This window comes from Mobula hypostoma, chromosome 9 (genome assembly GCF_963921235.1).
Source record: "Mobula hypostoma chromosome 9, sMobHyp1.1, whole genome shotgun sequence".
Taxonomy (NCBI): Eukaryota; Metazoa; Chordata; class Chondrichthyes; order Myliobatiformes; family Myliobatidae; genus Mobula; species Mobula hypostoma.
In genome coordinates, this window is record NC_086105.1 from 14,363,986 (window position 1) to 14,389,751 (window position 25,766).

General features: G+C 38.1%; 1 protein-coding gene across 2 annotated transcripts in view; it reads right to left on the minus strand.

Annotated features, from left to right (window-relative positions):
* ptprq (protein tyrosine phosphatase receptor type Q) overlaps positions 1 to 25,766 on the minus strand; it is a 184,360-nt gene that overhangs the window by 45,850 nt on the left and 112,744 nt on the right. For both annotated transcript variants that reach the window (XM_063057759.1, XM_063057758.1), the window contains exons 37-45: positions 22,473 to 22,641; positions 22,190 to 22,341; positions 19,527 to 19,668; positions 14,346 to 14,615; positions 11,753 to 12,085; positions 8,589 to 8,701; positions 4,900 to 5,086; positions 1,452 to 1,693; positions 470 to 539 (exon numbers count right to left, since the gene is read on the minus strand). In XM_063057759.1, coding sequence (XP_062913829.1) covers positions 470 to 539; positions 1,452 to 1,693; positions 4,900 to 5,086; positions 8,589 to 8,701; positions 11,753 to 12,085; positions 14,346 to 14,615; positions 19,527 to 19,668; positions 22,190 to 22,341; positions 22,473 to 22,641 — 1,678 coding nt within the window. The remainder of the gene's footprint in view (positions 1 to 469; positions 540 to 1,451; positions 1,694 to 4,899; positions 5,087 to 8,588; positions 8,702 to 11,752; positions 12,086 to 14,345; positions 14,616 to 19,526; positions 19,669 to 22,189; positions 22,342 to 22,472; positions 22,642 to 25,766) is intronic.

Consider the following 25,766-nt stretch of genomic DNA (forward strand, 5'->3'; position numbering starts at 1 on the left):
AAGGGGGAGTAAAGACTTTGGATATTGGGAACACAACACACGCACGTTCTAAGCTAGACACCTTGACTTAAGATATATTTTATTGTTCATTTAAAAGGTGTTCAGCTGTGTTAAGGACTGATTTCAACTTCTAATTGTCAACACAGGGCCAGATTACTGTTGCATTCTGATTCTTACCATGATCTTTCTTCTCTTCTTAATTCACTTAATGTTCATGTGTGCAGATTAGCGCCCACATGTGAATGGCATATAAAAATACAACCAATACCTTCATGGAGATCTGAGAACACTCACAGTGTCCAAGAATTCCACTAATGATCCTAACTTCTCACCTGAAGCATTCAGATGTGTTATGATGCAGCAAGTAACTTCTTATTATTCTCACTTCTGGTTTCTTACTACTCTCTTAAACATTTACATGGAGGTTATAATTGAGAGGTTAATTATGCCAAAATGTTAAAAAGAATACCTTTTACATCCATGATGACTGTCTGTTCTGATGTCTGAGGTCCAATACCAGCTCCATTCACAGCTCGAACCTTGGAAAATAAGGATTGGCATTCAAATAAACAGAAAAAAAGAAGTTAACTTAAGGCAGATAGAATTTAAGTAATATTAAGTGGATTCTACCCCTAGAACAGGGGTTCCCAACCTGGGGTCCAAGCTTAATGGTATAGGTTGGGAACCCCTGCTCTTGAATATGATCTCATTCAATGTCACAGTCCTCTTCTAAAGATTATTGCACGATTCTGTATCAGTACCTACCAATACAAACTGAAACAATGTGATATTGTAAAACACACTATTCAAGTAATTATATCCACCATTCTCAAAAATGAACCAGAAATTTTAGAAGTATCAAATGACTGAAGCATTTTGAAATTGTTTTTCATAAAATAATATTAAAAAGAGCTTTTATTTGAAATACTTAATAGCTCTCCTGCTATGAGGAGAAAAATCATCAACCTTTTATTCTACAAGTATCTAAGAGCCTATTTTACTTAACTGCTGGTTCATAATGAGTTTAGTTTTCTACACAAAGAAACGTATATCCATGCTTTACTACAGAGACCAGTTCACTACAGGAAAACATGTTCTCAATTCTCCTAGAGTGGTCTAACCAAAGTTCTAACCAAGTTTAACATAATTTCTCTCCTGCTGTTTTCTATCCCTTTAAAAATAAAGTACAGTGGTTTGTTATAAACACAAGAGCTTGTGCAGATGTTGGAATGGTTTGTTTGCTTTTTAATAAGCTCATTAACATTTAATGTTTGGTGATTTCCTCACTTCCTTCCATGCCTCCATAAGACAATCAAGATCATTTTTCAATGAGAATGTGACTCTTAATTATTCTCCAAAAGTTATTATAAGATAAACATGCACAGTATGTCTTATTAACATTCTGGGAACATTGACCGTTTTATTCAGACAAATGATAAGTTGTCTCTTACCCATATGCTGTATGTGTTTCCACCTTTTAACCCTCCTATGACAGCATTGAGCGTCTGGTTCTTTTCCACAGTTGTCAAGTTGTTTATTCTGATTTCAGCAGCTTCTCCCTTTTTGTGAATGATAGCCTGGTATCCATGAATATTACCATTTGGCATAGATGGCGGCAGGAAAGATACATAGACTTTTGTCACCTCATCTGGTATTTTCTGGAGGGTAAAATTCTGTGGTGCATCTTCAGGCACTAAGAAATAAGTGTTTTAGTGAGTTATTTTGACATATCAATCATGATCTTTGATAAGGTTTGGGTGAAGTGCATAACTTCCTGCCTTTATAGTTCTGGTGGGCAGCATAGCTCTCATAATGGAAATGTAGATTTCTGTAGTACATGATCATAAGGTAAGTATTTTCAATGACTGAAAGTGCACAGTTAGCACCTACACTTCACGTATGCATTTATGGTAAATTCACTGATGTTGCAGTTCCACCGTGGAGGGGACATTCAAAGCTATGACCACAATGTTGTGGTACTGATGCTCCAATCCACATCCCCTTTGCACGTAATTGCAATCAGATGCATGTGATCAGTTAATATATATAGCTTAGAATTAACACACAGATAAAAATGTTAGAACGTTTTGACCTCAGGAGGACACGGAGCAACCAATGAACATCGACGACTCCTCCGTAGAGATCGTTAAAAGCACCAAATTTCTTGGTGTTCACCTGGTGGAGAATCTCACCTGGTCCCTCAACACCAGCTCTACAGCAAAGAAAGCCCAGCAGCGTCTCTACTTTCCGCAAAGGCTGAGAAAAGTCCATCTCCCCCCCCCACCCCCATCCTCACCACATTCTACAGAGGTTGTACTGACAGCATCCTGAGCAGCTGCATCACTGCCTGGTTCGGAAATTTCATTATCTCAGATCGCAAGACCCTGCAGCGGATAGTGAGGTCAGCTGAGAAGATTATTGGGGTCTCTCTTCCCGCCATTACAGACATTTACACCACTCACTGCATCCGCAAAGCAAACAGCATTATGAAGGACCCCATGCACCCCTCATACAAACTCTTCTCCCTCCTGCCATCTGGAAAAAGGCACCAAAGCATTTGAGCTCTCACGACCAGACTATGTAACAGTTTCTTCCCCCAAGCCATCAGATTCCTCAATACCCAGAGCCTGGACTGACACCAACCTACTGCCCTCTACTGTGCCTATTGTCTTGTTTATTACTTATCGTAATGCCTGCACTGTTTTGTGCACTTTATGCAGTCCTGGGTAGGTCTGTAGTCTAGTGTAGTTTTTGTGTTGTTTTACGTAGTTCAGTGTAGTTTTTGTATTGTTTCATGTAGCACCATGGTCCTGAAAAATGTTGTCTCGTTTTTACTGTGTACTGTACCGGCAGTTATGGTCGAAATGACAATAAAAAGTGACTTGACTTGACTTGACACTCCAACAGCGTACAAGAGTGGTGTATGTTTTGTTGGCAACAGTACAGAGTAATGCCACAGATGCTGGAAATCCAAAGCAACACACACAAAATACTGAAGGAACTCAGCAGGTCAGGCAGCATCTATGGAAAAGAATAAATAGTCGACGTTTTGGGCTGAGATCCTTCATCAGACCTGGAAAGGAAAGGGAGAAGTCAGAGTAAGGAGGTGGGGAGGGGAATAAGCAGAAGAAGCCATGGACTGACATGTCGCAATGGGAATGGGAAGTGGAATTGAAATTGGTGGCCAGCCGGAGATCCCGCTTTCTGTGGCAGAAGAGTGACGATGATTGACAAAGCAGTCTTCCAATCTACGTCGGGATTACCGATATACAGGAAGCCACACTGCGAGCATGGGATACAGTAGGTGACCCCCACAGAATTACAGGCGAAGTGTCGCCTCAGCTGAAAAGACTGAATTGGGGCCCTGAATGGTGACTAGGGAGGATTTACAGATCCTTTCTTCATTATAATGGCATTCCAAAAACAAATGTCTGCAAAGTCTCTCCAAAGGTTCCATTTACCTTGCCTTTCAGAAGCTATGGGCCCTTGCAAGTAAGATGGCAAATAGCTAACTCCTGACTTGTGCTGCCCAAGACTGGTGAACTGGGATGGAGTACAGGCAAAACTAGGATTAGGTCTGAATGATGCCATTTGAAACTTCTTTGCAGAAATGCACAAAGCCACTGCCTGCTTCTGGTTCACCCTCCATCTAATACCATCCACAATCATACTGTCCAACAAAACAGCAGGACTAGCACCTGCTCCATTTACATTTATTACTGGCCTGTAATAGAGTGGCACCTGGACAAAGCGAACCCCGCTCAATAAATCTCAAATTAATAAAAAAGAATCAGTAAAAGCTAAGCACGGCAAAGGTCATTTGCTGGCTTCTAGTGCTCGCTATTAAATTGTTCCAATACCGCTTTGTCATCCACTGCCTGTTACAGGAAGTATTTTTTGTTATCTTCACTCTATCTCATTTCCTCTTTTCACTTTATGTTTAACTTTTCCTGTTCTGATGAATATCCATTGAAATGCTAATTCTCTTTTTTATGCTCAAAGATGTCGCTCAACCTGCTGACGATGTTCAACATATTCTGTTTTTATTTCAGATTTCTAGCATCTGCAGCGTTTTGATTCTGGCCACATTTTCAACTATGTAAATATAAACTAAAAATAAACTACACATGGTGGAAATCTGAAGAAAACAAAATTCCAGAATCAAATAGCTTTGCAGGTATACCCCTTCACCACAGCTCAAAATATAATGATAAATAATATCATTAATTAAAACAATGATGAGGAGGAAAAGATACAAAATAATTACAGAAGTCAGTGATGAAATCGAATGACATCTAAAGGAAAATCAAACGACTGAATTAATATGTATGTGAGATGCTAGAGAAAAGATTGATAAGATTGAAAGGGATGGCATGGTAGTGTACTGGTTAGCACAATGCTTGACAGAACCAGCGACCCGGGTTCAATTCCTGCCACTGCCTATAAGGAGTTTGTACGTTCTCTATGTGACTGTGTGGGTTTCCTCCAGGTGCTCCAGTTTCCTCCCACAGTCCAAACACGTACTGGTTGCTAGGTTAATTGGTCATTGTAAATTGTCCTATCATTAAACCCAGATTAAATCTGGGGATTGCTGGGTAGCATGGCTCAAAGGGCCGGAAGGGCCAATTCTATGCTGTATCTCAATAATAAAAAAAGTAAATGACTTATATCAGATACAGAGTATTGATTACTCAAATACTCCACATGTTTCTCAGTTACTTCTACTAAACAAAATACATTCTCATCAGAATCTTAACTCAGCTCTGCCCATTCAATGTTCAAGAGATATACTAAGACTTATAACCACAAAACTAAAACTGTACTTGGAAATACAATAAAAATCCTCATTCATGAATCATGAAAATATCTTAAAGTGCAACTTATGTTTTATGTACATACGAGTTTCAAGGGTCCTAATGGTGACTGGTTCACTGGCTTTGCCGTGAATTTTGGCTTCTTCTTCTTCGCCTGTGAATGCAGTGACGATTATAGTGTATCTAGTGAATGGCTTTAACCCAGAGATCTCACAGGTTTTGTTCTGTTTTTCTGTTCTAACAATGGTCATAGTGCTTTCCCCATTATCTGTCTGCAAGGAATTAAAAATATATTGTTGAGATATGGCATTAACTTATATATCCTGTACACATCTCAAGGCTGACATGTATTCAAGATTAAATAAGAATATACATTTTTTCTGTGCTTTATCCATTTTCACTATAATGATGGATTTAAAAGCATTGTGTTCATCAAAATAAATGCCAACTTTAAAAATGGCCTATAACAATGCCAGCCCATTGTCAAGTTTGTGAAAACACTTTCAAAATTACTTTAAAAAATTCCAAAGGAATAATCAAGCTATTAAAAATGGTTAACAAATTTAAAACCTACAAAATACTTAAACACAAATTAAGGAACGTTCAAGAAGTACTATTACTTATGGTGATACCTTGGAATTTCCTTCTTCTATTGAAATCAAATAAGAATTCCCTGTTCCAGGTCTAACCTGGTGCAGTAATAAAAGCAGAAAATGCAGAAACATTCAGCAGATCAGGCAGCATCTGTGAAAAGAGAAAGAGAGTTAATTTTTCGGGTCAAAGACCCGTCATCAAAACGGGGAAAATGGAAAAATCAAATGAGTTTTAGGTTGCAAAGTGGGTGCAGAGGGATGGATAAAACAATGGGAATATCCCTGGTAGAGCGAGGTTAGGGTTGCCAAGATGATCCCATTTGGCTGCAAGATTAATAAGAGTAGTTAAGAGAAAGGAAAAACAAAGCAATGTATTAAACCTATGACATGAAGGTGAGAGCTGTAGCTGAGTCCTAAAACCAAAAGCAGGAAGTTAGAAATGCCCATCAAATCAGCCAGTGACTGTGGAGGGAGAAAAACTGTTTTATTGCAGGTGGACCACCTCACTGTAGTTCTGATACAGGCAGAAAATGTTATCTGAATTTGTTGAACTAGATATTGAGTACAGAGACTACAAACACATTCAGATGGAAGATGTGTTGCTATTCCTCAAGCTTATAACTGGCCTCAACTGGAACAGTACAGGAGGCCGCAAATAGATCGGTCAGATTGGGAGGGGCATGGAGAATTTAGCTGATAAGCAAGTGGTAGATCACTTTGTGCCTATGGATCAAATGGCATTGTTTCACAAAGACATCATCCAATCTGCTCTTGTTTCTCCAATGTAGACTACATAGTTAAGTTTTAAGAATTCAATCGGATCATAATCCTGCCTCCATTGAGACCACAGGGCCAAGCTTGGGTTTCCACTTGTCTGCGTACCTTTATTCTCCATCTGATTTCTACTCTGACCTGTCTGTGGCATCCTGCAGTGTTTTAATGAGGTTCAGCATAAGCTTGAGGAATAGGTCATCATCTTCCATCAGGTCGCATTGTCGTCTTTGAGGCTCAATATCAAATGCAACAACTTTGAAGAACTTGCTTCCGTTATTTGTATCAGAACTGGCCAGTTCTCTGTAAGGTTATTCATCTGAAACATTAACGTCATGTTTCTCTCTTTACAGATCTGACGGGGTATTTCTAGCATTCTCCTTCCAGTTTCAGATCTTGACAATAGCTCTGTCCCGCATTTCACAGCTTTATCAAGCTCCTCTTGTTTTTCTCTCTCTCTCTCTCCAACTACCCTGATTAATCCATCAACTAGGCGGATTTGTAAATAACAGGATCATGTGGGTAACACTAGTCTTACTCGAACAGAAATATTTGCTTTGCCCTATCCATCCTACCTCTACTCCTTTTGCAGTTTGAAGCCAACCTTATTTTTCTCACTTTCCCAGTTTTGATAAAGGGTCTTCAATCTGAATCAATTACTCCATTTTTCTTTTCACAGATGCTGCCTGATTTACTGAGTGTCTTCAAAATGATGCTTTCATTTCAGGTTTATAGCTCCTATGGTATTTTAAAAATTTTATAATGCTGGTGGAGATTGTTCCAGTGGATTCATAAATGCAATGCTGGAATTGCCTTCTATTGTGTGCTTCACTTTCTGTGTGCCATCTGGATATTATTCTTGAGTAGATGCCAGAAAAAAAGTGGACGTCTGCATTCCCAAGTTAGTTGGCATTTCCACAGTAAAATTCTGACAAGTTGTGTGTGGAACTGACAGCTATTTCCGCCAAAATGTGGCCCATGCTTCTCTCTCAGTCTCCTCCATTGGCTAATGATGCTTATAACTATTTTTATTAGTAATCTTACTAAACTCAATTTTCTATCTTCATTTAAAAATCTAATATGGGGCACCATTATGCTACATACTACCAAAAAATGTGCTGATAAACATTTTGAATTGCAAATTAATTTCTATTTCAATTACTACAAGTTATTCTTCGACATTTATTTACATCCTTGTTTGATCATATTAGTTATTTATGAGATTCTGCTTGAACTCAAGTGCAGCTGCTTAAATATTTGGACAGCTAAAGCCATTTAATAGTGTTAGATGGTACACTTTAATGGATGTACAACTAACCCTACAGAGATCTAACCATGACTGAAATTAGTGATACACTATTCGGTCTTTTGTTTCTCCCATTGATAATCGCACCATTTCAGTTTTTCTGAAAAAACTGAAACTAATCATAGCAGTGTAATAACTGCTGCATAAAATTTAAACAAGCAACATTAAAGTGCCCATGTACTTAGGCTAAAATTTGCAAATGCTGTACTAATTTAAATGGAATTATAGGTCTATATGACTTTTTTTAAATGAATGATTCATAAACATATTAGGAATGATTTTCCAAATTTGTGTCATTTGAAATTAAAAGTATAAGGTTTCATGGACAAAATAATATACTTACTGTACAGAAACAGCAAGATTGTCAATTAAATATCTGGCAGTTTATCTGAAGAAGTTTATCTGGAGAGGTTTCCAGCTAGGTGATACAAATTCACCAAGTAATTATTCCACAAACTAGGTGAAAAATTGTTTAAAATTAAGCTTTTGTTTTACTTGATGTTTTACAAGATGGTGCTAGTGAACAACGTGACCAGCGACGATGTCCCGCGGACAGTTCACAAAACTACTTCTTTTACTGTGGGAGGATGAATGTCAGAGTTATATTATGTATACACACTTTGATAATACATTTACTTGGAATCTTTGAACTTGTTTATAATTTTTTGGAACTGTAGGATATGTGAATTGATTTCTTTAAATGCTTTCCAAAATTTGACATTAGTGGAGGAGAAACGCTGAGGTTCAGATGCCTCTCCTTATGACAGGCTGGATAATGGCGGGGAGAGGGTTCCTGGACTACCTGCCCTGATGACTACCTCAGAAAATGAGATGAACAGAAGTCCGATAACGTGCATCCTTACCGTAAGTGCTTATGAAAAGGGAAGAAAGTCACCTATAAATTAAAGGGTGATATCATTTGAAATTAAAAGTATAAAGTTTCATGGACAAAACAATATACTTACTGTACAGAAACAGCAAGATTGTCAATTAAATATCTGGCAGTTTATCTGAAGAAACTTGTCAACATTGTTGTAAACCATCAGAGCACAGAAATCAAATGGATTTCATTTTTTTTCTTGCCAGCCAAAGCAAATCTCTTACCAGAATTACATCAATAAGATAGGAAGGTGGATCTGCAGGTATTTCCCAGTCGACCTCAATGATATCGTAGGATTTTACTGTAACAGTCACATTTTCTGGAGGGCCAGCTGGATCTGCAGAATAAAATTATTTCTTCTCAAATGGTTCAATATCGAAAATGTTGTGCAGAGCAATAACAATTCATTATCACATAAACTAATCATGATTTGATTTAAAATTATACTTTTGACTGTGAATGTTATTATCTCTTAGGTGATTATAAATGGGATTAGAGCAATGTATTTCAAATCAATGATGCAGTACTAAACAGAATTTTAATTCATTAGAATATTATAAGGAAGTATGAAGAAAGGAGTTGAATAGTTAACATTTCACCAGAAACATTTCTCATTTTGCCCTTACGCACTTGATCCTTCTATCCCAACAGCAGCTCTGGAAGTTTCACCCAAGGAATATGATTGTCATAATGAGGAATTGGCATTAAGTGAATAGAAATGATCAAGCAGAATGGTTATCTATCTATCTATCTATCTATCAAAGGAAGGAGATGGTTCCCTCCCAGCTGGATGTTTGGGACAAGGCTGCTTATGGAAGTCAGAATAAACCAGTATCTGCCTCAGAGGGATAGGTTGATGGGAATTGTTTCTCTTGTCAGGCCCTGAGGAAACAGAGCAAAAGAGGACTGTGTCAATCAAGCTTTCGATTGCAGCAATGTCATGAAGACTTAGATTCCCTTGCATACAACAATGTATCTTGAGATATGTGTTTAATGAAAATGCATTTCTTTCTTTGTCATTCAAGTGGACCATCGATCTGCTGCTCTACAGATTAGTGTGGTATTGTTCATAATGGCAGCCGTGAACTCAGCGTTCTTTGAACTTCAGTGGGGCCGGACTAGCAGGTTTCTTGGACTACCACGTGATATTCTATCAATGCTCCGAATGACTCTTAGTTCACTTTTTTTTAAAAGATGGCTGAATAATAAATTTTCCAGCGAATGTGGTACTTTTAACGGGAGAATGTGAAACTGAATCAAGTGGGTTTAAAGAGGTCCCAGCCATCAGAACTCAGTGGGTTTAAAGAGAACTGGTAATCAGCACCCCGGTAAGTGGCCAGGGAATGGGGAGCAAGGGAACCAAGGACCCAGTGGGTGGAGAAAGAGTGCTATAAAATCACTTGATGAGCAAGATGCCAAACCGTCAGGAATTTGAATGAACACAGGAGACTTTGCCAATGCTGGAAATCCAGAGCAACAGACACAAAACACTTGGGGAACTCAGCAGCTCAAATAGTACCCAAGAAAACGAATAAACAGTTGACATTTCTGCCAAGGCCCTTCACCAGGACTGGAAGTGAAGGTGGGAAGGCAGCGAAGACACCAGAATAAAAAAGGGGGGAGGGGAAGGAGGACAAGCAAGAGGGTGACAGATAAATCCAGGTGGGTGGGAAAGGAAAGGGGTTGGAGAAGAAGGAACACAAGAGCTTAAATTGAAGTTGAAATACCTGAAAAAATCAAGGTATTACAAGTATAATACGAATTTCATATTTTGGTACCAAGATACAATTCTTTTTTAGTTACATTTTGTTACAGCAGCATTGGCTAATAAAATGTATATTCACCAAAGGGCATTATTTCTGAAAAAAACATCTTAAACAAATAACTGAAAAATTGTCTAGTATGACATTTTGTATAGTGATTTTGATGAATTTTAGTTGGAATCCCAGGGGCTGTCACTGCTTTATTTAAAGTAGTTTTAAATCAAGCTCAGTAAGTACCACTGGACATGGACACTTCTGTGTCTCTTCCTTATAAATCATAGTAATTTGCTGTGCAAGAATTCTCTGTTCTCATTCTCTCATTCCTAGAAAAGCTGTCCCCTTCCTGTTCTGAACGCTATTTCTCTGCTTTCCACAGTAATGCATTTTCTGTAACTAATACCCATAATTTCCTGATTATCATGCTTCTATTGCTGCGATGGGATTTGGGTTGTAACAGAGGTCAAGGGCTGACTTTATTGTTCGGCTGCAGAAGCTGGAGCTAGAACAGATTTGTTGGAAGGTAAATCTGGATATTATATCATTTCTGACTCATCCTCACAGTAGCTTAAACAGTTTCTTTAAAGGACAGGCCATGACCACTGAATGGAAATATCTGAACTTGTGTCAATAAGTACACTGTATATTTTTTATGTCAGCACTACATACTTTTCTATGTATGGAACATGTATTAATATATCTCAATCAAATATTTTAAATAAAAAGGTTTTTAATACAGGAGCACAACTTAAAAAAAAACAAATATGGAATGCCATTGTATATATAGCATTACCCTTCATATAGTATTTTTGTCTATAAGACTACAAGATATAGGAGCAGGATCAGGCCATTTGGCCCATCAAGTCTGCTCCACCATTTCATCATGGCTGATCCATTTTCCCTCTCAGCTCCAGTCTCCTGCCTTCTTCCCATATCGCTACATGCCCTGACGAATCATGAATCTATCAATGTCTGCTTTAGATATACCTAAAGACTTGGACTCCACATTGTTTATAGCAATGAATTCTACAGATTCACCACTCTCTGGTTAAAGAAATCTCCATTCTAAATGGACACCCCTCTATTCCGAGGCTGTGTCCTCTGGTCTTAGACTCTCCTGCTACAGGAAATATCCTCTCCGCATCCACTCTAGAAAGGCCTTTCAAAATTCAATAAGTTTCAATTAGGTCACCCCTCATTTTTCTGATTTCCAGTGAGTACAGAAATCAAACGGTCTTCATATGACAAGCCTTTCAATCCTGGTATCATTTTTGTGAACTTCCTTCGAACCCTCTGCAATGTTAGCACATCCTTTCCAAGATGAGGGGCCCAAATCTGCTCACAGCATTCAAGTGAGGCCACACCCCCCAGTGCTTATGAAGACACAACTCTCCATCCTTGTTTTTATATTCTAGTCCTATCTGTCTAGTTCAGATTCATTTTTGTGGACATCAAACACTTTAAAAAGCAATGATAAAAATTTTCACAAGAAATTATTTTGTAAGTGGAATTCAAGGGAATGGTTATAGTTTACTTGTAGGGAAACATAGTTTTATTGTAAAACAAGTAAACTATCAAAACTGTACATTTACTGACATATCTTGACAACCATTTCAATCCATACTTACAGCCAACAGTTGTTTTTGCTGAAATCCAACCTGAATAGTTGCTAAAGCCAGCATTTGTACCAGCAGAAATCCTAAATCTGTAGCATCGAAACTTCTTTAATTCAGAAACAATTGTGTCCATGGTGTTATTAACGTTCTCAGTCTCATAGCTTTCAATTCTCTCAGCTTCAATGCATTCTTTATTTTCCCAGTCCATGCAAGATGCAGAACGTAATTGCAGGTTGATCTTGACAAACCTTAAATGACCAGGTATAATATCTGGCCGTTTCCACCTCAATATAACATAGGTTGATTGAGTGCCAACTATCTCAAGATTCCTAGGAGCACTTGGGACTGAAAGGTATAATTTCATTAATCATTGCTTCTGCTTTTCAAATTTATTTTTAAAAATCAAAATCAATCAAATTGAAATAAAAGTAATTTTATTGCACTCAGTGGAAGGCACTTTCATCTAATTCAGATTATGGCTTTAAGGCATATGAAACTTGGTTGACATGACCATTCAACACAACTGACATGCTTAACCTGACATCAACCGAGTTAAGATTACATTGAATAAATATAAAGATAACCTAGATCTTACATCTCAATATTATTCAATGAATCATAAACCTATATGAACTATGAATGACACCTCTGTTTAGAACTTCAACAGCTTTCAATTTCAAAGGTCACAACTACTATATCCTACAAAGTAAATCTTTTTGTACCATGTTATTTTTATTCATTTACAGGCTGGGGCATCAATATCAAGTTTAGCTTGTAACTCTCATTCCTAATTGTTCTTTTTAGCAGGTTACTTCTTGAACCCTGCAGCCCATCTGCTCAAGGCACTCCAACAGTCCTGCTGGGTAGGGAATTTCAGGATTTTGGCTTATCAGTGCTGAAGCAATGATGGTGTGCATCTTGAAGGGGAAACTGCAGCTGGCCTCATATGCTTATTTTTCAATGTGGCTGGGTTGTGAGGTGCTGTGAAAGAGACCTTGGTGAGTTACTGCAGTGCATTTTACAGCTGGTGCAAACTGTGCCCACAATATACTGGTGGTGAAAGGAATTAACGTTCATGGTACTGCTTTGATTCTTCTCATTTATTCTGAAGAACACTGCACAGTGTAGTTGACCAGATGCAGATGGGACTATGTTCTTATTTGTAAGACCATGCGAAATATAAATCATTACAATCTCCTTTGTAAGATTCAAGTTTTATTTTCATGAACATGTGTTGCAGAAATAGCCCATTAAGTACCCAAAGCTATTCCTGAAAATGGGAAGCTGACCATTTACATTTCTGTACTATCAGGAAGACAATCCTCTTGATCTTTTGCCTCCGCGGCAATTACTAATATGATTGCCTCTCCTTCTTTAATGCAGAATGTGAGGCCAGACTGCCATACTTCCTGCAGTGCAATTCCAACAAGATACCCACTGTGTCCACTGGTTTGTCACTAACAGTCCGCAGTCATTATCAACGCAAAACCGAGGGATGGATAATCTCAGGCCTCCTATCACAAGAAATGAGGATATGGTGCATTCACTTTGTCCATCATGTGTACAGTCTGTGCTATTTGTGTGGATTAATGATTTGGAAACATTAAGAAATAAGCAGCACAATCAAAACTTACTTCCACACCTGTCACAGAGTACCGCATTATTACTAGGCACTCAGTTTCATTGGGTTTATTTACATGGACCAGAACTTTACAGTTCCATGACCATTTCTGAATCCTTTAAGTGCAGTTATGCACAACATTGCCATATGCATAAGTTCAAAGTTCAAAGTAAATGTATTATCAAAGTACATATATGTCAACATATCCAACTCTGAGATTTATCTTCTTGTGGGCATTCTTAATAAATCCATAATAGAATAATAACCATAATAGAATTAATTAGCCCTCTTATTTTAAGCTGACCATGCCATCTGGAATTTCTCTATGACCCAGTCATAATGTAGGACCAATCCTATTCCGTTCACATACTGTTGCCCTCTACTGCATTTTTAGTTAGAATGAACTGCGCAGCATTTGATGCTTCTGCCAACTGATTTCTCAATGCATCTTCTTTCCTGCCTAGTTCCATATCTCCTTATATATCACTCAGGGTATTTTCTTTCCCATTATTATTTAAAAATCATAGGTCAAATAATGAATTGTAACATTTTACTTTTAGAAAAGACAAAGTCAACTTGGATTTGTCTTGTGTCAGAGGAAATGATGCTGAAGTTATAACTAACCCAGAAATGGAGCTAACAACCTAGATACAGTACATGAGTTCACATCCCAGCAGAGCCGTGAGGAAGTTCAAATGCAGTTATTTAACTGAGGCTTCCTCATGAGAAGTTAACCTGCTGCCGTTAATGGGTCTGGTCAATATGTAACTCCAGTCCAGATGCGGTCGAATCCTAACTGCCTCTTCAGTTCAGGAATACATAAAGATGGACAATAAAATGTAACATCCACATACTGTCAACAAATAAAACAAACAGTAACTTTAACAAAATTAAATTTTTTAATAAATGTAAACATAATTTATTATATATCTTGAAGGTTTTCATGGTGTGAACACTTCAGATTAAATATTATGAAAGGAATACCTGCTTCTGTTAATGTCGTAATGGTACAGTTTTTACTTTCTCCTTGGCCCAGAGAGTTAGCTGCTGCTATACTCAGCTGATAAGTAGTATTTGATTGAAGTGCTGTAAAAATATACGTATGATTTCTGGACAAAACTTTTTGAACATTATTTCCAAATATAAGTACATTATAAATGACAATTCCGTCTGATTTTAAGGGTGGATCCCATTCGATTAAGATCGATTGCCAACTTGTTGCATTGCATTGAAGATTGCGGATGGCATCTGGAACTGTAAGAGAAATTAAACTGAGGTCCAGATAAAGACAAGAATGTACTGACAAATTATATCCAAACATTTTTTTCTTTTTTTGTACGTTGATCATTTCATTAAGTTAATTTACCCCCCAAAAAAGATATTGAATGAATACATGTGCAGTGAGATTGTTATCTCACTGGATTAACAATATTTCTATTTCATTACAGGTGAGAGGGGTCATACAGGGGAAGTGCATTAGCTGTGATCTGTAGGGGAAGAGGCTTGAGAAGCCAACTGGCATATTTCTGTTTCTAATTCTTAAGCTCCTATTAAAAGCGAAGACATAAAATTGGATTGGAGACAGAGACTAATGAGTCATCAGTTTAATGTGTACATTTAAAGTTCAAAGTAAATTGATTATCAAAGTATGCAAACCATATACAAGCTTGAGATTAATTTTCTTGCAGGCATCCACAGGAAAATAAAGAAATACAACAAAATCTACAAAAAAAAACACACAAAACAAAGACGGACAAACATTCACTTGTATAAAAGAGGACAAATCATGCAAATAAAAAGTAAACAAACAATACATAGAACACGAGTTGCAGAGTTCCTGAAAGTGGGTCCATGGGCTCCGGAGTCCGTCCAGCATGGAGGCGAGGAAAGCTGGTCCAGGAGCCTGATGGCTGTAGGCAACAAATACTCCCAAACTGGTGGCCAGGGGAACAAGACTCCTGCACCTCCTGCCATTGTTGATGGATGAATTTTCCTGAACCACTGAATTAATCCAGTAGTTTGTATTTAGCTCCAGATAATAGCTTCTGCAGTGTTCTACGTCTCTATTTAAATCGTGCATGTGCATGATCACTCGAGTTGAGTGTGATGTTCTCTTAAGGGGTTGTCTATTCCCTTAATGCAGAACCCCTGGATGTGACTTTGTTTAACGTGGGGAGACTGATGCACAGGCAGCCACCGCACGGCCTTGACAGTTCAGGGTCGAGGTCCAATGGAATGTAAGACGATTGGGAGCCCTTCACTGCTGTAGCCTTTCTCATCTTTCACTGCTGTTGTGATGTGTTATCATCTTCTGCCAGCTCCACTTGACCTTACCACCATGGGTAATCCTAACAGTGTGTTCCATAATTCAACTTGGCACAACCAGGTTCCCACTGGAGATCAAGGTCATCAAGGGAGTACGGCAGGAATTGTCTGACCTTCATCAAGTCATTGAAAGCTCGGAACCTCTACACTTAGTTCACTGTGGGACTGTTTTATAACAGCAGCTTTTTGGACACTGTGGCATTCATGGTTTATACATGGAAAATGGACGAATGCTGTATTGGGCTAAAGAAGACTAGTCCCAGCCATAAGCCATAGTGCCACAGAGGCACTAGTTGCAGTCAGGGATAGTGTTAGTGGGGTCATGCTTGTGAGAAGCCCCTCGCCACCTAATCCATTGCACAGAAATTCCTCTTAATTGACTTCTCTATGTAGGAATACTTATGATTCTTCCTCAGAAGGACACTAATGCCATCTGGTCCCACTCCTTGTCATGTCACTGGCTATAAAAGTCAGCAATATACTCAATTTTTATTTCTGTTCTTCCAAGCAGGGACAGGAAAATGGTAACGTTCATATTTTTGTTATTGGTCATATACGGATGTATCAGAAAGCAAATTGGTTAATTGTTGAGTCAAGCACTAAGATAAGTACATTCAAGGACAACAGAGCATCAGCTCGAGTTGCATGTCAGGAGGATTTCCCACAGTTTCAGAATGCTGTTGTCTGGACACGTGATCAGAGCGTGCCCTAAACTCACAGTAACATTTGTGAAATGCGAGAGATTTCACTCTTTCAATGATCACACATCTTGTGTGTAGCCACAAGAAAGCTCAATAAGTGAGTGCATAATTCCTAAGATACTGCCATGAAGCAGTTGCATTCTCTCCGTCAAATTTCTGCACAGATTATGACCAAAGAATGGTAATGAATGATGTGGATAAACCCTACCACTTCAGATTATGACAAGTTCTCAATACCCTCACCAACATGCAACTGGAAAGGAATAACACCAGTCATACAAAAGCAAGTTTGAATACTGAATAAATCATTGAAATACTTAATTTTCACAGTATTTATCAGCAAGGGTCCCAAAGATTATTGTGACACGTTGTATTCTCTACAGCACTGCTCAGGAGATTAAAAAAATCTGCTATGAGTGTCACCAGAGAGGATTTAATCAATACAAAGCTAATGGATGGGTTACTGCTCCTGGTCTTATATGTTGTGGATTCAGATGAACAGATATTTAGCAGACTACACAAATTCATCATTGGCCCCTTAACATTAAAAAAAAAGTTTGCTAAACAATTAACGCTTTGCTTCAATATCCTCCAAGCTGTTACCACCAAGTATCTCCCTACTTTCCAAGGTGATGAAATAAGAACCAGTCTTCTATGGCTACATTTGATCCTGGGTTTGAACGCCAAATGATTTACTGTGTTCCAAAGTCAAATCAAATAGTCAAAACTAAAATAATGAAATTCCAGTACACCATGTGATTTATTTTGCCTTGCTATTTCTATCTTTATCATTTCTACCTGAGTAACCAATAGAGATGTCAGCAGCTGTGTATTTTTCACATTTTGATTTTGACAGAACACTGCAGGTTTGTTGCACTTACATAGGTAACTTGAGACCTAAAACTTACACATGTAAATTGCACTTCTAGTGAAAATGTTGCTGAAGAAACTGCCAGAAAAGTTTGTTGAAAAATTGCAAATCAAATATTTTATGATGATTAGAACATAGAACAGTACAGCACAGTACAGGCCCTATGGCCCACAATGTTGTGCCAACCCTTAAACCCTGCCACCTTAAATTCCCCGCCCCTCCCCACTTTAAATTCATCCATATACCTGTCTAGTAGTCTCTTAAATTTCACTAGTGCATTTGCCTCCACCACTGACTCAGGCAGTGCATTCCATGCACCAACCACTCTGAGTAAAAAACCTTCCTCTAATATCCCCCTTGAACTTCCCACCCCTTACCTTAAAGCCATGTCCTCTTGTAATGAGCAGTGGTTACCTGGGGAAGAGGCGCTGGCTATCCACTCTATCTATTCCTCTCAATATCTTGTATATTTCTCTTTTTAAATCTTTTTATTAATTATTATTGAAAATCAACAACAGAAAAAAATACATCAAAATAATCAAGATAACATATCCATATGTAAAGTTAAACTATCAACCAGGCTGAACAGTATATCACTAATAATCAAAAAACAAAGTATTAAAGCTTTTTTTTATGGAAAAAAGGAAAGAAAGGAAAAAAAGAACCCTTACTAACTAAAACAGAGAAAACCCCTAATAACTAAAAAAAGGGGGAAAAAACCCATTTGGAGCACAAACCCGGAGCTATGCGCCATACAAGCTTCCATTAAAAAAAAGACATCAAACCGCCAATCAAACCCATATAAGCAAGCACCAGAGAAGGACCATCTGTATTAACTTAAGTCAAATGGTAATAATGGGCAAAAGAACCCCACCTTTTCTCGAAGTCAAATTTAGGATCAAAAGTTTGACTTCTAATTTTTTCCAAACTAAGACATAAGACCTGGGAGAACCACTGTATCAAAGTGGGAGCAGAGGCATCTTTCCATTTTAATAAAATAGCCCTTCTAGCCAATAATGTGACAAATGCAATTACATATTGGTCAGATATAGAAATACCGTGAATATGTTGAGAAATTATACCAAACAAAACTGTCAATTTATTAGGTTGTAAATTGATTTTTAAAGCTTTAGAGATTGTAGAAAAAATAGATTTCTAAAATTATTTCAATACAGAACACGACCAAAACATATGTGTCAATGTAGCTACCTCAATTTTGCATCTATCACACTGACTATTTACATTAGAAAATATTCTAGACAATCTCTCCTTCGTCAAATAATAACGATGTACAATTTTAAATTGAATTAGAGAATGACTGGCACAAATCGAAGAAGAGTTAACCAGCTTCAAAATTCGCAACCGATTCTCTGTTATCAAGGTCATATTAAGCTCTCTTTCCCAATCTTGCTTAATCTTAAGAAAAGGATAATTATCCTGTTGTAATAGCAAATTATAAATTTTCCCAATAAAACCTTTCACTAAAGGGTTCATTTTTAAAATAATATCTAACAGGTCAGAGTCTTGATATATGGAAAATTACTTAAATATTCTTGTAAGAAATGTCTGACCTGAAGATATTGCAAAAAATGTGAGTATGAGAGAGAGTATTTAGTTACTAATTTCTCAAAGGACATAAATCGACCTTCTTGAAACAAGTCCAGAAAGGAAAAAATTCCTTTATTCCTCCAAAGAGAAAAGGTAGGATCACTAAGTGAAGGTTTAAATAAATAGTTTTGATAAATTAAACTAAAAAGGTTAAATTTTTTAAGATTAAATATCTTGTATATTTCTATCATGTCTCCTCTCATCCTCCTTCTCTCCAAAGAGTAAAGCCCTAGCTCCCTTGATTCTTTTTGTTAAAACCACATAAGTCATATAAATTAAAAGACAAATCACAACTATTAGATGCCAATGCACAAGGGACAGCATGATAGTGTAGTGGTTAGCACAACGCTTTACAGTACCAGTAACCTGGGTTCAATTTCCCCCACTGCCTGTAAGAAGTTTGTACGTCCTCCCCATGACCTCATAGGTTTCCTCCAGATGCTCTGGTTTCCTCCCACAGTCCAAAGACATACCGGTTGGTAGGCTAATATGTCATTATAAATTGTCCCGTGATTAGGCTAGGATTAAACTGGGGAATTGCTGGGCAGCGCAGCTCGAAGGGCGAAAATAATAATTAAATAAAATTACCAGCATTATTTTATGATGAATCAAACTTGGATACTTAAAACAGCCTTAATTAAACATCAAGAGTGAACTAACCTGATTCATTTACTTTGAAAGTTACAGTATTACTGAATTGATCTCCATTTCCCATTTTTGTAAAAGCTGATACACTGATGAAATATTCATGCAGTAATTCAAAGCTAGAGAGTCTTGCTTCCTGAAATGATCCTGATACATTCTTAAAACATAAAAGAAAATGGAGTGAGATTTTTAATATCATATTTTTTGTTGGTATTAGAATATTGTTCCCTAAAATGTGTTTTTATGTTGTGGACAAAATAATATTTTTTAAGAACTAAGCAAAAAAAATTGATTGGAATACATAAACAACAAATTATATTGTTAATTTATTACCTTCAAGGAACTGCATAATTTAGCAAGTATTATGGTATTTATTTTATTTAGATCAGGTATCTTCACAAGTGTTGATATAGAATTTGTGTGGATACTATTTCTGTAAATGTTGTTATGTAGAACAGGGTACATAGAAACTTTCAAGAGTCTTTGATATCACTACTGCTTACCGTTATCTTTGAGAATGAAGTAAACATTTTATATAACTTGCATATACACTCTGTGACCACTTTATTAGATATACCTGCTTGTTAATGCACATATCAAGTCAGCCAATCGCATGGCAGCAACTCTACGCATAAAGCCAAGCAGACATTGGTCATGAGTTCAGTTGTGTTTCAGCCCAAATATCAGAATGGAGAAGAAATGTGATTTAAGTGACTTTGACAGTGAAATCATTGTTGATGCCAGACAGAATGTACTGTATCTCAGAAACTGATCTCCTGTGATTTACACATGCAACAATCTCTCTGTGAGAATGGTACTTAATAAACATTCAGTGAGCAGCATTCTGACGGTGAAAAAACCTTGTTAATGAAAGAGTTCAGTGGAGAATGGCCAAACTGGTTCAAACTGGCAGGAAGGCGACAGCAATTCAAATAACCAAATGTTACTACAGTGGTGTACAGAGCATCTCTGAATGCACAAAACGTCAGATTTGAAGTGGATAGGCTACAGCAGCAGAAGACCACAAGCCCACGCTCAGTGGCCACTTTATTAGCTACGAAAGGTACCTAATAAAGTGGCCATTGAGTGTATATACAGTGGATTTCACTGAGCCAGTGCACCATCAGTTAATCAGGGCAGCCACTCATTTGGCAAAACGCTTAAAGAACAAAAACAAATCAAGAAAATAGCTAGGATTCCTTTTGTTTATTTGGGACAATATGCCACTTAATTAGGACAGGAGACTGTTTCTGAACAGTTTGCAACTAGTGTCAGTTGTGTGGCTGTTGGACACGACACCATGCTTAGAGTGAACATCTTGAAATGCCGTTAGTTGCATGTTCTCGTGTATGTTAAGCATTTGGGCTGATGGACACCAATTCAAAAAGCAGTGATTTTTAAATATTTTGGTTTTTATTTGATTTTAAATACTGTATGAAGACTAGGAAAGTGACAAAGAATCTGAAGATGAGCTAATGACCTACACAGGATGTCAGGAAATGTATTGTTGGATTACAACACTTCATCATGCAGAAAGGCAATGAAGGCAGCTCATTATCTGCACTAAGTGTCAGAGTTGATCTTTTTCATTTACAGTCAAAAGAACATGGCAGTATACACTTGATGAATTCCTCGGCCAATAACTATTAGGAACTAATACACAGATTTATAGTACTGTAATACTGGCAGTGTTCTAATTTCATCAGTCCTAATGAAGGGTCTCTGCCTGAAATGTTGACTGTTTACTCTTTTCCATAGATAGTGCCTGACCTGCTACGTTCCACCAGCATTTTGTCTGTGTTCAGAAGACTGTGCTCAGTCTTCTGATTTGCTCTGTGTTTCATTGTTACTTAGTTAAATGGTAGCTTGTCTTTTTTATACCTTTATAACTATTTCTATGAAAAATTGGCATAACAGCTTAATTGGGCAAAATGTAAAATAAATGTCAAAATGGCTGAGGAGATGCATCTGGTGTGGTAGCATAGTGGGTAGTGCTTGTCGCTCTCACTTTCAGTTTCCACCGCTGGCTAGCGGTCTTGCGAAAAGGAGAGCTCAATGTGTAAGTCTCTCCCTGCCAGTACATAGTCTTTCCAACAGTAAGCCTCATGTAGTGCTTCCTCACTGGCAATACATGGAAACTGAACTCCTGTTGGACTCAGGCTGAACTACAGAGGACACGGAGGGAGGTCTGGCCCCTGCATGTAGCATGCAGGCTCACTAGTGTGTGGACACACACTGGTGCTCGTGAACCAGATCCCCAGCTATGGGTAAATAGCCCCACTGCCTTGTGGGCAGCCTCAGGAGAGACGAAGGCTATGGGAGTAAACCCAGACAGCAAATCTGGAGAACAGCTCCTATGTCGGGCGGACGTCATTGAACATCCTTCCGGCAGCTCCCGCAGCCAAGCTGGTGCCAAATGTATTGCTTCATGAGCTTTCCTTTGGACTACACTGGTGAGACTGAGATGGCGATCTTGATGACTGGGCATCTCAGGATCTCCATACCTTCCACCCAGGCCTGTGATGACAATCATCATCGCCCATTGACCTTCGAGACAGACGGATGCCAACCAACCATATATACACATACACATACATACTTTAAGTACCTTGAGTACTTTGACTGGTAAAATAGAATAAACAGAATACTCAAATCAAAACTAAAGCTTCAAGTGGTACCTTAAAATATATACTTCCATTTGTGTTGTCAATTATTTTAAAACCGTAGAGTTCCACGATACCATTTGGCATAGGACTAGGTTTCCAGCTAACCAAGACAGAATCTGCTGTATAATTTATTATCATCAGGTCTTGTGGAGGAGCTGATGGCACTGAAAAAAGTTTCAAACCAGTCACAAAATTATGCACAGCCTGTTCATCTTAATTGGCTAATTACAATTTAATATAATATCTCAGTCACTATATGATATTGACTCCCAAGACCTCTGAATTACAAACTTACCATCTTCCTCAGTGTGTACATCAATCAGTTCACTCGTCTGAATTTCATCCGTCAGGGAAGAGCAGGCTAACATCCACAGTTTATAGTGACTAAATTTGGTCAAATTGGCCAAAATTACTGACGCATTAACACTGTCACCATTAATAACCTGTTCAAAGTCTGTGATATTCTGAAAAGTAGAAATAAATATGTTATTGTTTGTTCCTTTTCAGGCATTTAACACAACAAAAATACTGAAATAAGTTAAACATAGGTATTTCTATTATAGTTTAACATTTCATAATGTTATATTATATCTACATTTATATTTTAGGCCATAAGACCATAAGCCATTTGGCCCATTGAATGGCAGTCTGCTGCACCATTCCATCATGGTTGATTTATTAACCCTCTCAACCCCTTTCTTCTGCATTCTCCCTGTGACCTTTGATACCCTTACTAATCAAAAATCTAACAATCTTCATCTTAAGTATACCCAATGATTTGGCCTCCACAGCCATTGGTGGCAATGAATTCCTCAGATTCACCACCCTCTGGCTAAAGAAATTCCGCCTCATCTCTGTGGTAAAGGAATGTCCTTCTTCTCTGAGTCTGTGCCCTTTCAATCTTGACTCCTCCACTAGAGGAAACATCCACTCCATGTCTACTCTGTCTAGACCTTTCAATATTCAGTAGGATTCTATGAGATCCCCCCTCATTCTTCTAAAAACTCCAGTGAATGCAGGCCCAGAGCCATCAAACACTCCTCAAGCATTAAACCTTTCAGTCCTGGAATTATTCTCACAAACCTTCTCTGGACCCTCTCCAAAGCTAGCACATCCTTTCTTAGATAAAGTACCAAAAATTGCTCACAATACTCCAAGTGCGGTCTGACAAGTGCGTTCTTTTTCTGATGTTACTGTATACATTTAATCTTAGTACTTAAATCATAACTTTGAACCGCTGAAAACAGAAAGACAGTGCTGGAGGACAGATAAGAAGATTGGTTAAAGAATAGAATACACCAGTTAACTACTGAAGCAATAACCTGATGGTACACAGGCTGACAAAATTCCAGATGAGTTACTCTAGTCCAGAGGCTGATGTGAGGATTGCTACTCTCTCTATTAAAGCAGTAATTTAGATTCAGAAAATCACTCCCAGCTGATTACATTAGTAAGGCATCAGTTGAATTGGAGAAGATAACTTACAAATTAAAAATACATTGGAGGCAAGATTAAACAACTAAAGGATGGAAGAAATAAAGGTCATACAGTCCTTAAGCTGTTCTGAAACAATTGAAGATTAATTTGAAGTAGGCCTGGATTGTTTACTATATCTACAGTCCAATCAATGCCGAGGAGCAATCAAAATTACATTCCAGAAGTTCCATTCTCTAGCTTTATATTCTTGCACACTGTGCAATAGAACTTATATCAAAATATCTACTTATAATATTGTATTCGATTAGAACACAATCTCTGATATTATATATGCAGACAGGCAACCGGGCATGGACAGTATTCTCAACTGACTTAGAGCACCCACCTATTCTTCTGCACAAAATTCCACTAGGTAGCCAAGGTTTGCAAATTACACAGATTTCATACATGGAAACAGGTCTGATGTGAAGGTTTGAGACTTACTTTGGAGTCATTTAAAGAGCTTGCACCTGCCTGCTTTAATTGTTTGGTATTTAATAATCATGCCAACTCACTTCTCCTTCCCAAAGTCCCCAGAGCCCTTCGTATGTTCATCTCCCAGATCACAATGGTCAGCACCATCTACCTATTTTTCCACAATCTTTACCTAATCTGCTCGACTATTAATATCCCAATAACCATCTCTGCCAAACCGCGTCTATCCAAGTTAGTGTGTGGTCTGCAAGAATTCTAGGATATTATCTCCAGCAAGATGACTGAGGCCCTGTACAAGATCATAAACATGAATTGTTAAAGTATTTTTAGCAATAATTTTATAATCTTACTTCAAATGTCATTGATATTCACAAAAATTATTTTCAGTCATATGGCTGGCTTATACCTAACTCCTTATTAGGTAGTTGACTGATGCCCCCTTGCTGAAGCCAAGCACATCATGACCACCATATCACCCCTAGATTCTACCTCTGACACTGTCACTGTTAAATGTCTAGAGGGCTGCCCCCAGTTCTCCATCCTGCACTCATGTTTTATGCTTTTTTCTCATGTACGGAGCAAAATAAGAGTCCCAAGAGTGAAAGTATTTTGAATGAATGCACAAAGAACAGTTAAGTTCATCTTTTTCATCTACTTTTTGCTGGAATCAGTAAATTCAGCACCATTCTCTTTCTGTTAATCTCAAAGCAAGTATTCAGTAATGCCTACTGTAGTTCATTAGCGAAATTTTCCCTTCAGTGCAGGGCAGTATCACCATATATAAAAGGGCTTCCACATCATTACCCCAATGTTTTCCATTCTATCCTTAACCTGCTGTATCCCTATAAATATCAGAGATGAGCTCAACTCATTCAGATCGTTGTCCCTTTAGGTGAATTTAAAAGCTCTTACAAGTGTCTTGCATTTACCTCCGCCTTTCCTGCATGAAACCAGACTCCCTTTACCACTACCCTGCTCTCATTGCACTGGGATTTATAAAGCCAGCCTATTGTTATCAGTTTATTTCATATTCATAAAAACATAGAAAACCTACAGCACAATACAGGCCCTTTGGCCCACAAAGCTGTGCCGAACATGTACTTACCTTAGAAATTACCTAGGGTTACCCATAGCACTCTATTTTTCTGAGCTCCATGTACCTGTCCAGGAGTCTCTTAAAAGACCCTATCGTATCCGCCTCCACCACCGTTGCCCGTAGCCCATTCCACGCATTCACCACTCCCTGCATAAAAAGCATACCCCTGACATCTCTGTACCTACTTCCAAGCACTTTAAAACTGTGTCCTCTCATGCTAGCCATTTCAGCCCTGGGAAAAAGCCTCTGACTATCCACACGATCAATGCCTCTCATCATCTTATACACGTCTATCAGGTCACCTCTCATCCTCCGTCGCTCCAAGGACAAAAGACCGAGTTCACTCAACCTATTCTCATAAGGCATGCTCCCCAATCCAGGCAACATCCTTGTAAATCTCCTCTGCACCTTTTCTATGGTCGCCACATCCTTCCTGTAGTGAGGCGACCAGAACTGAGCACAGTACTCCAAGTGGGGTCTGACCAGGGTCCTATATATCTGCAACATTACCTCTCGGCTCTTAAACTCAATCCCACGATTGATGAAGGCCAATGCGCCATATGTTTTCTTAATTACAGAGTC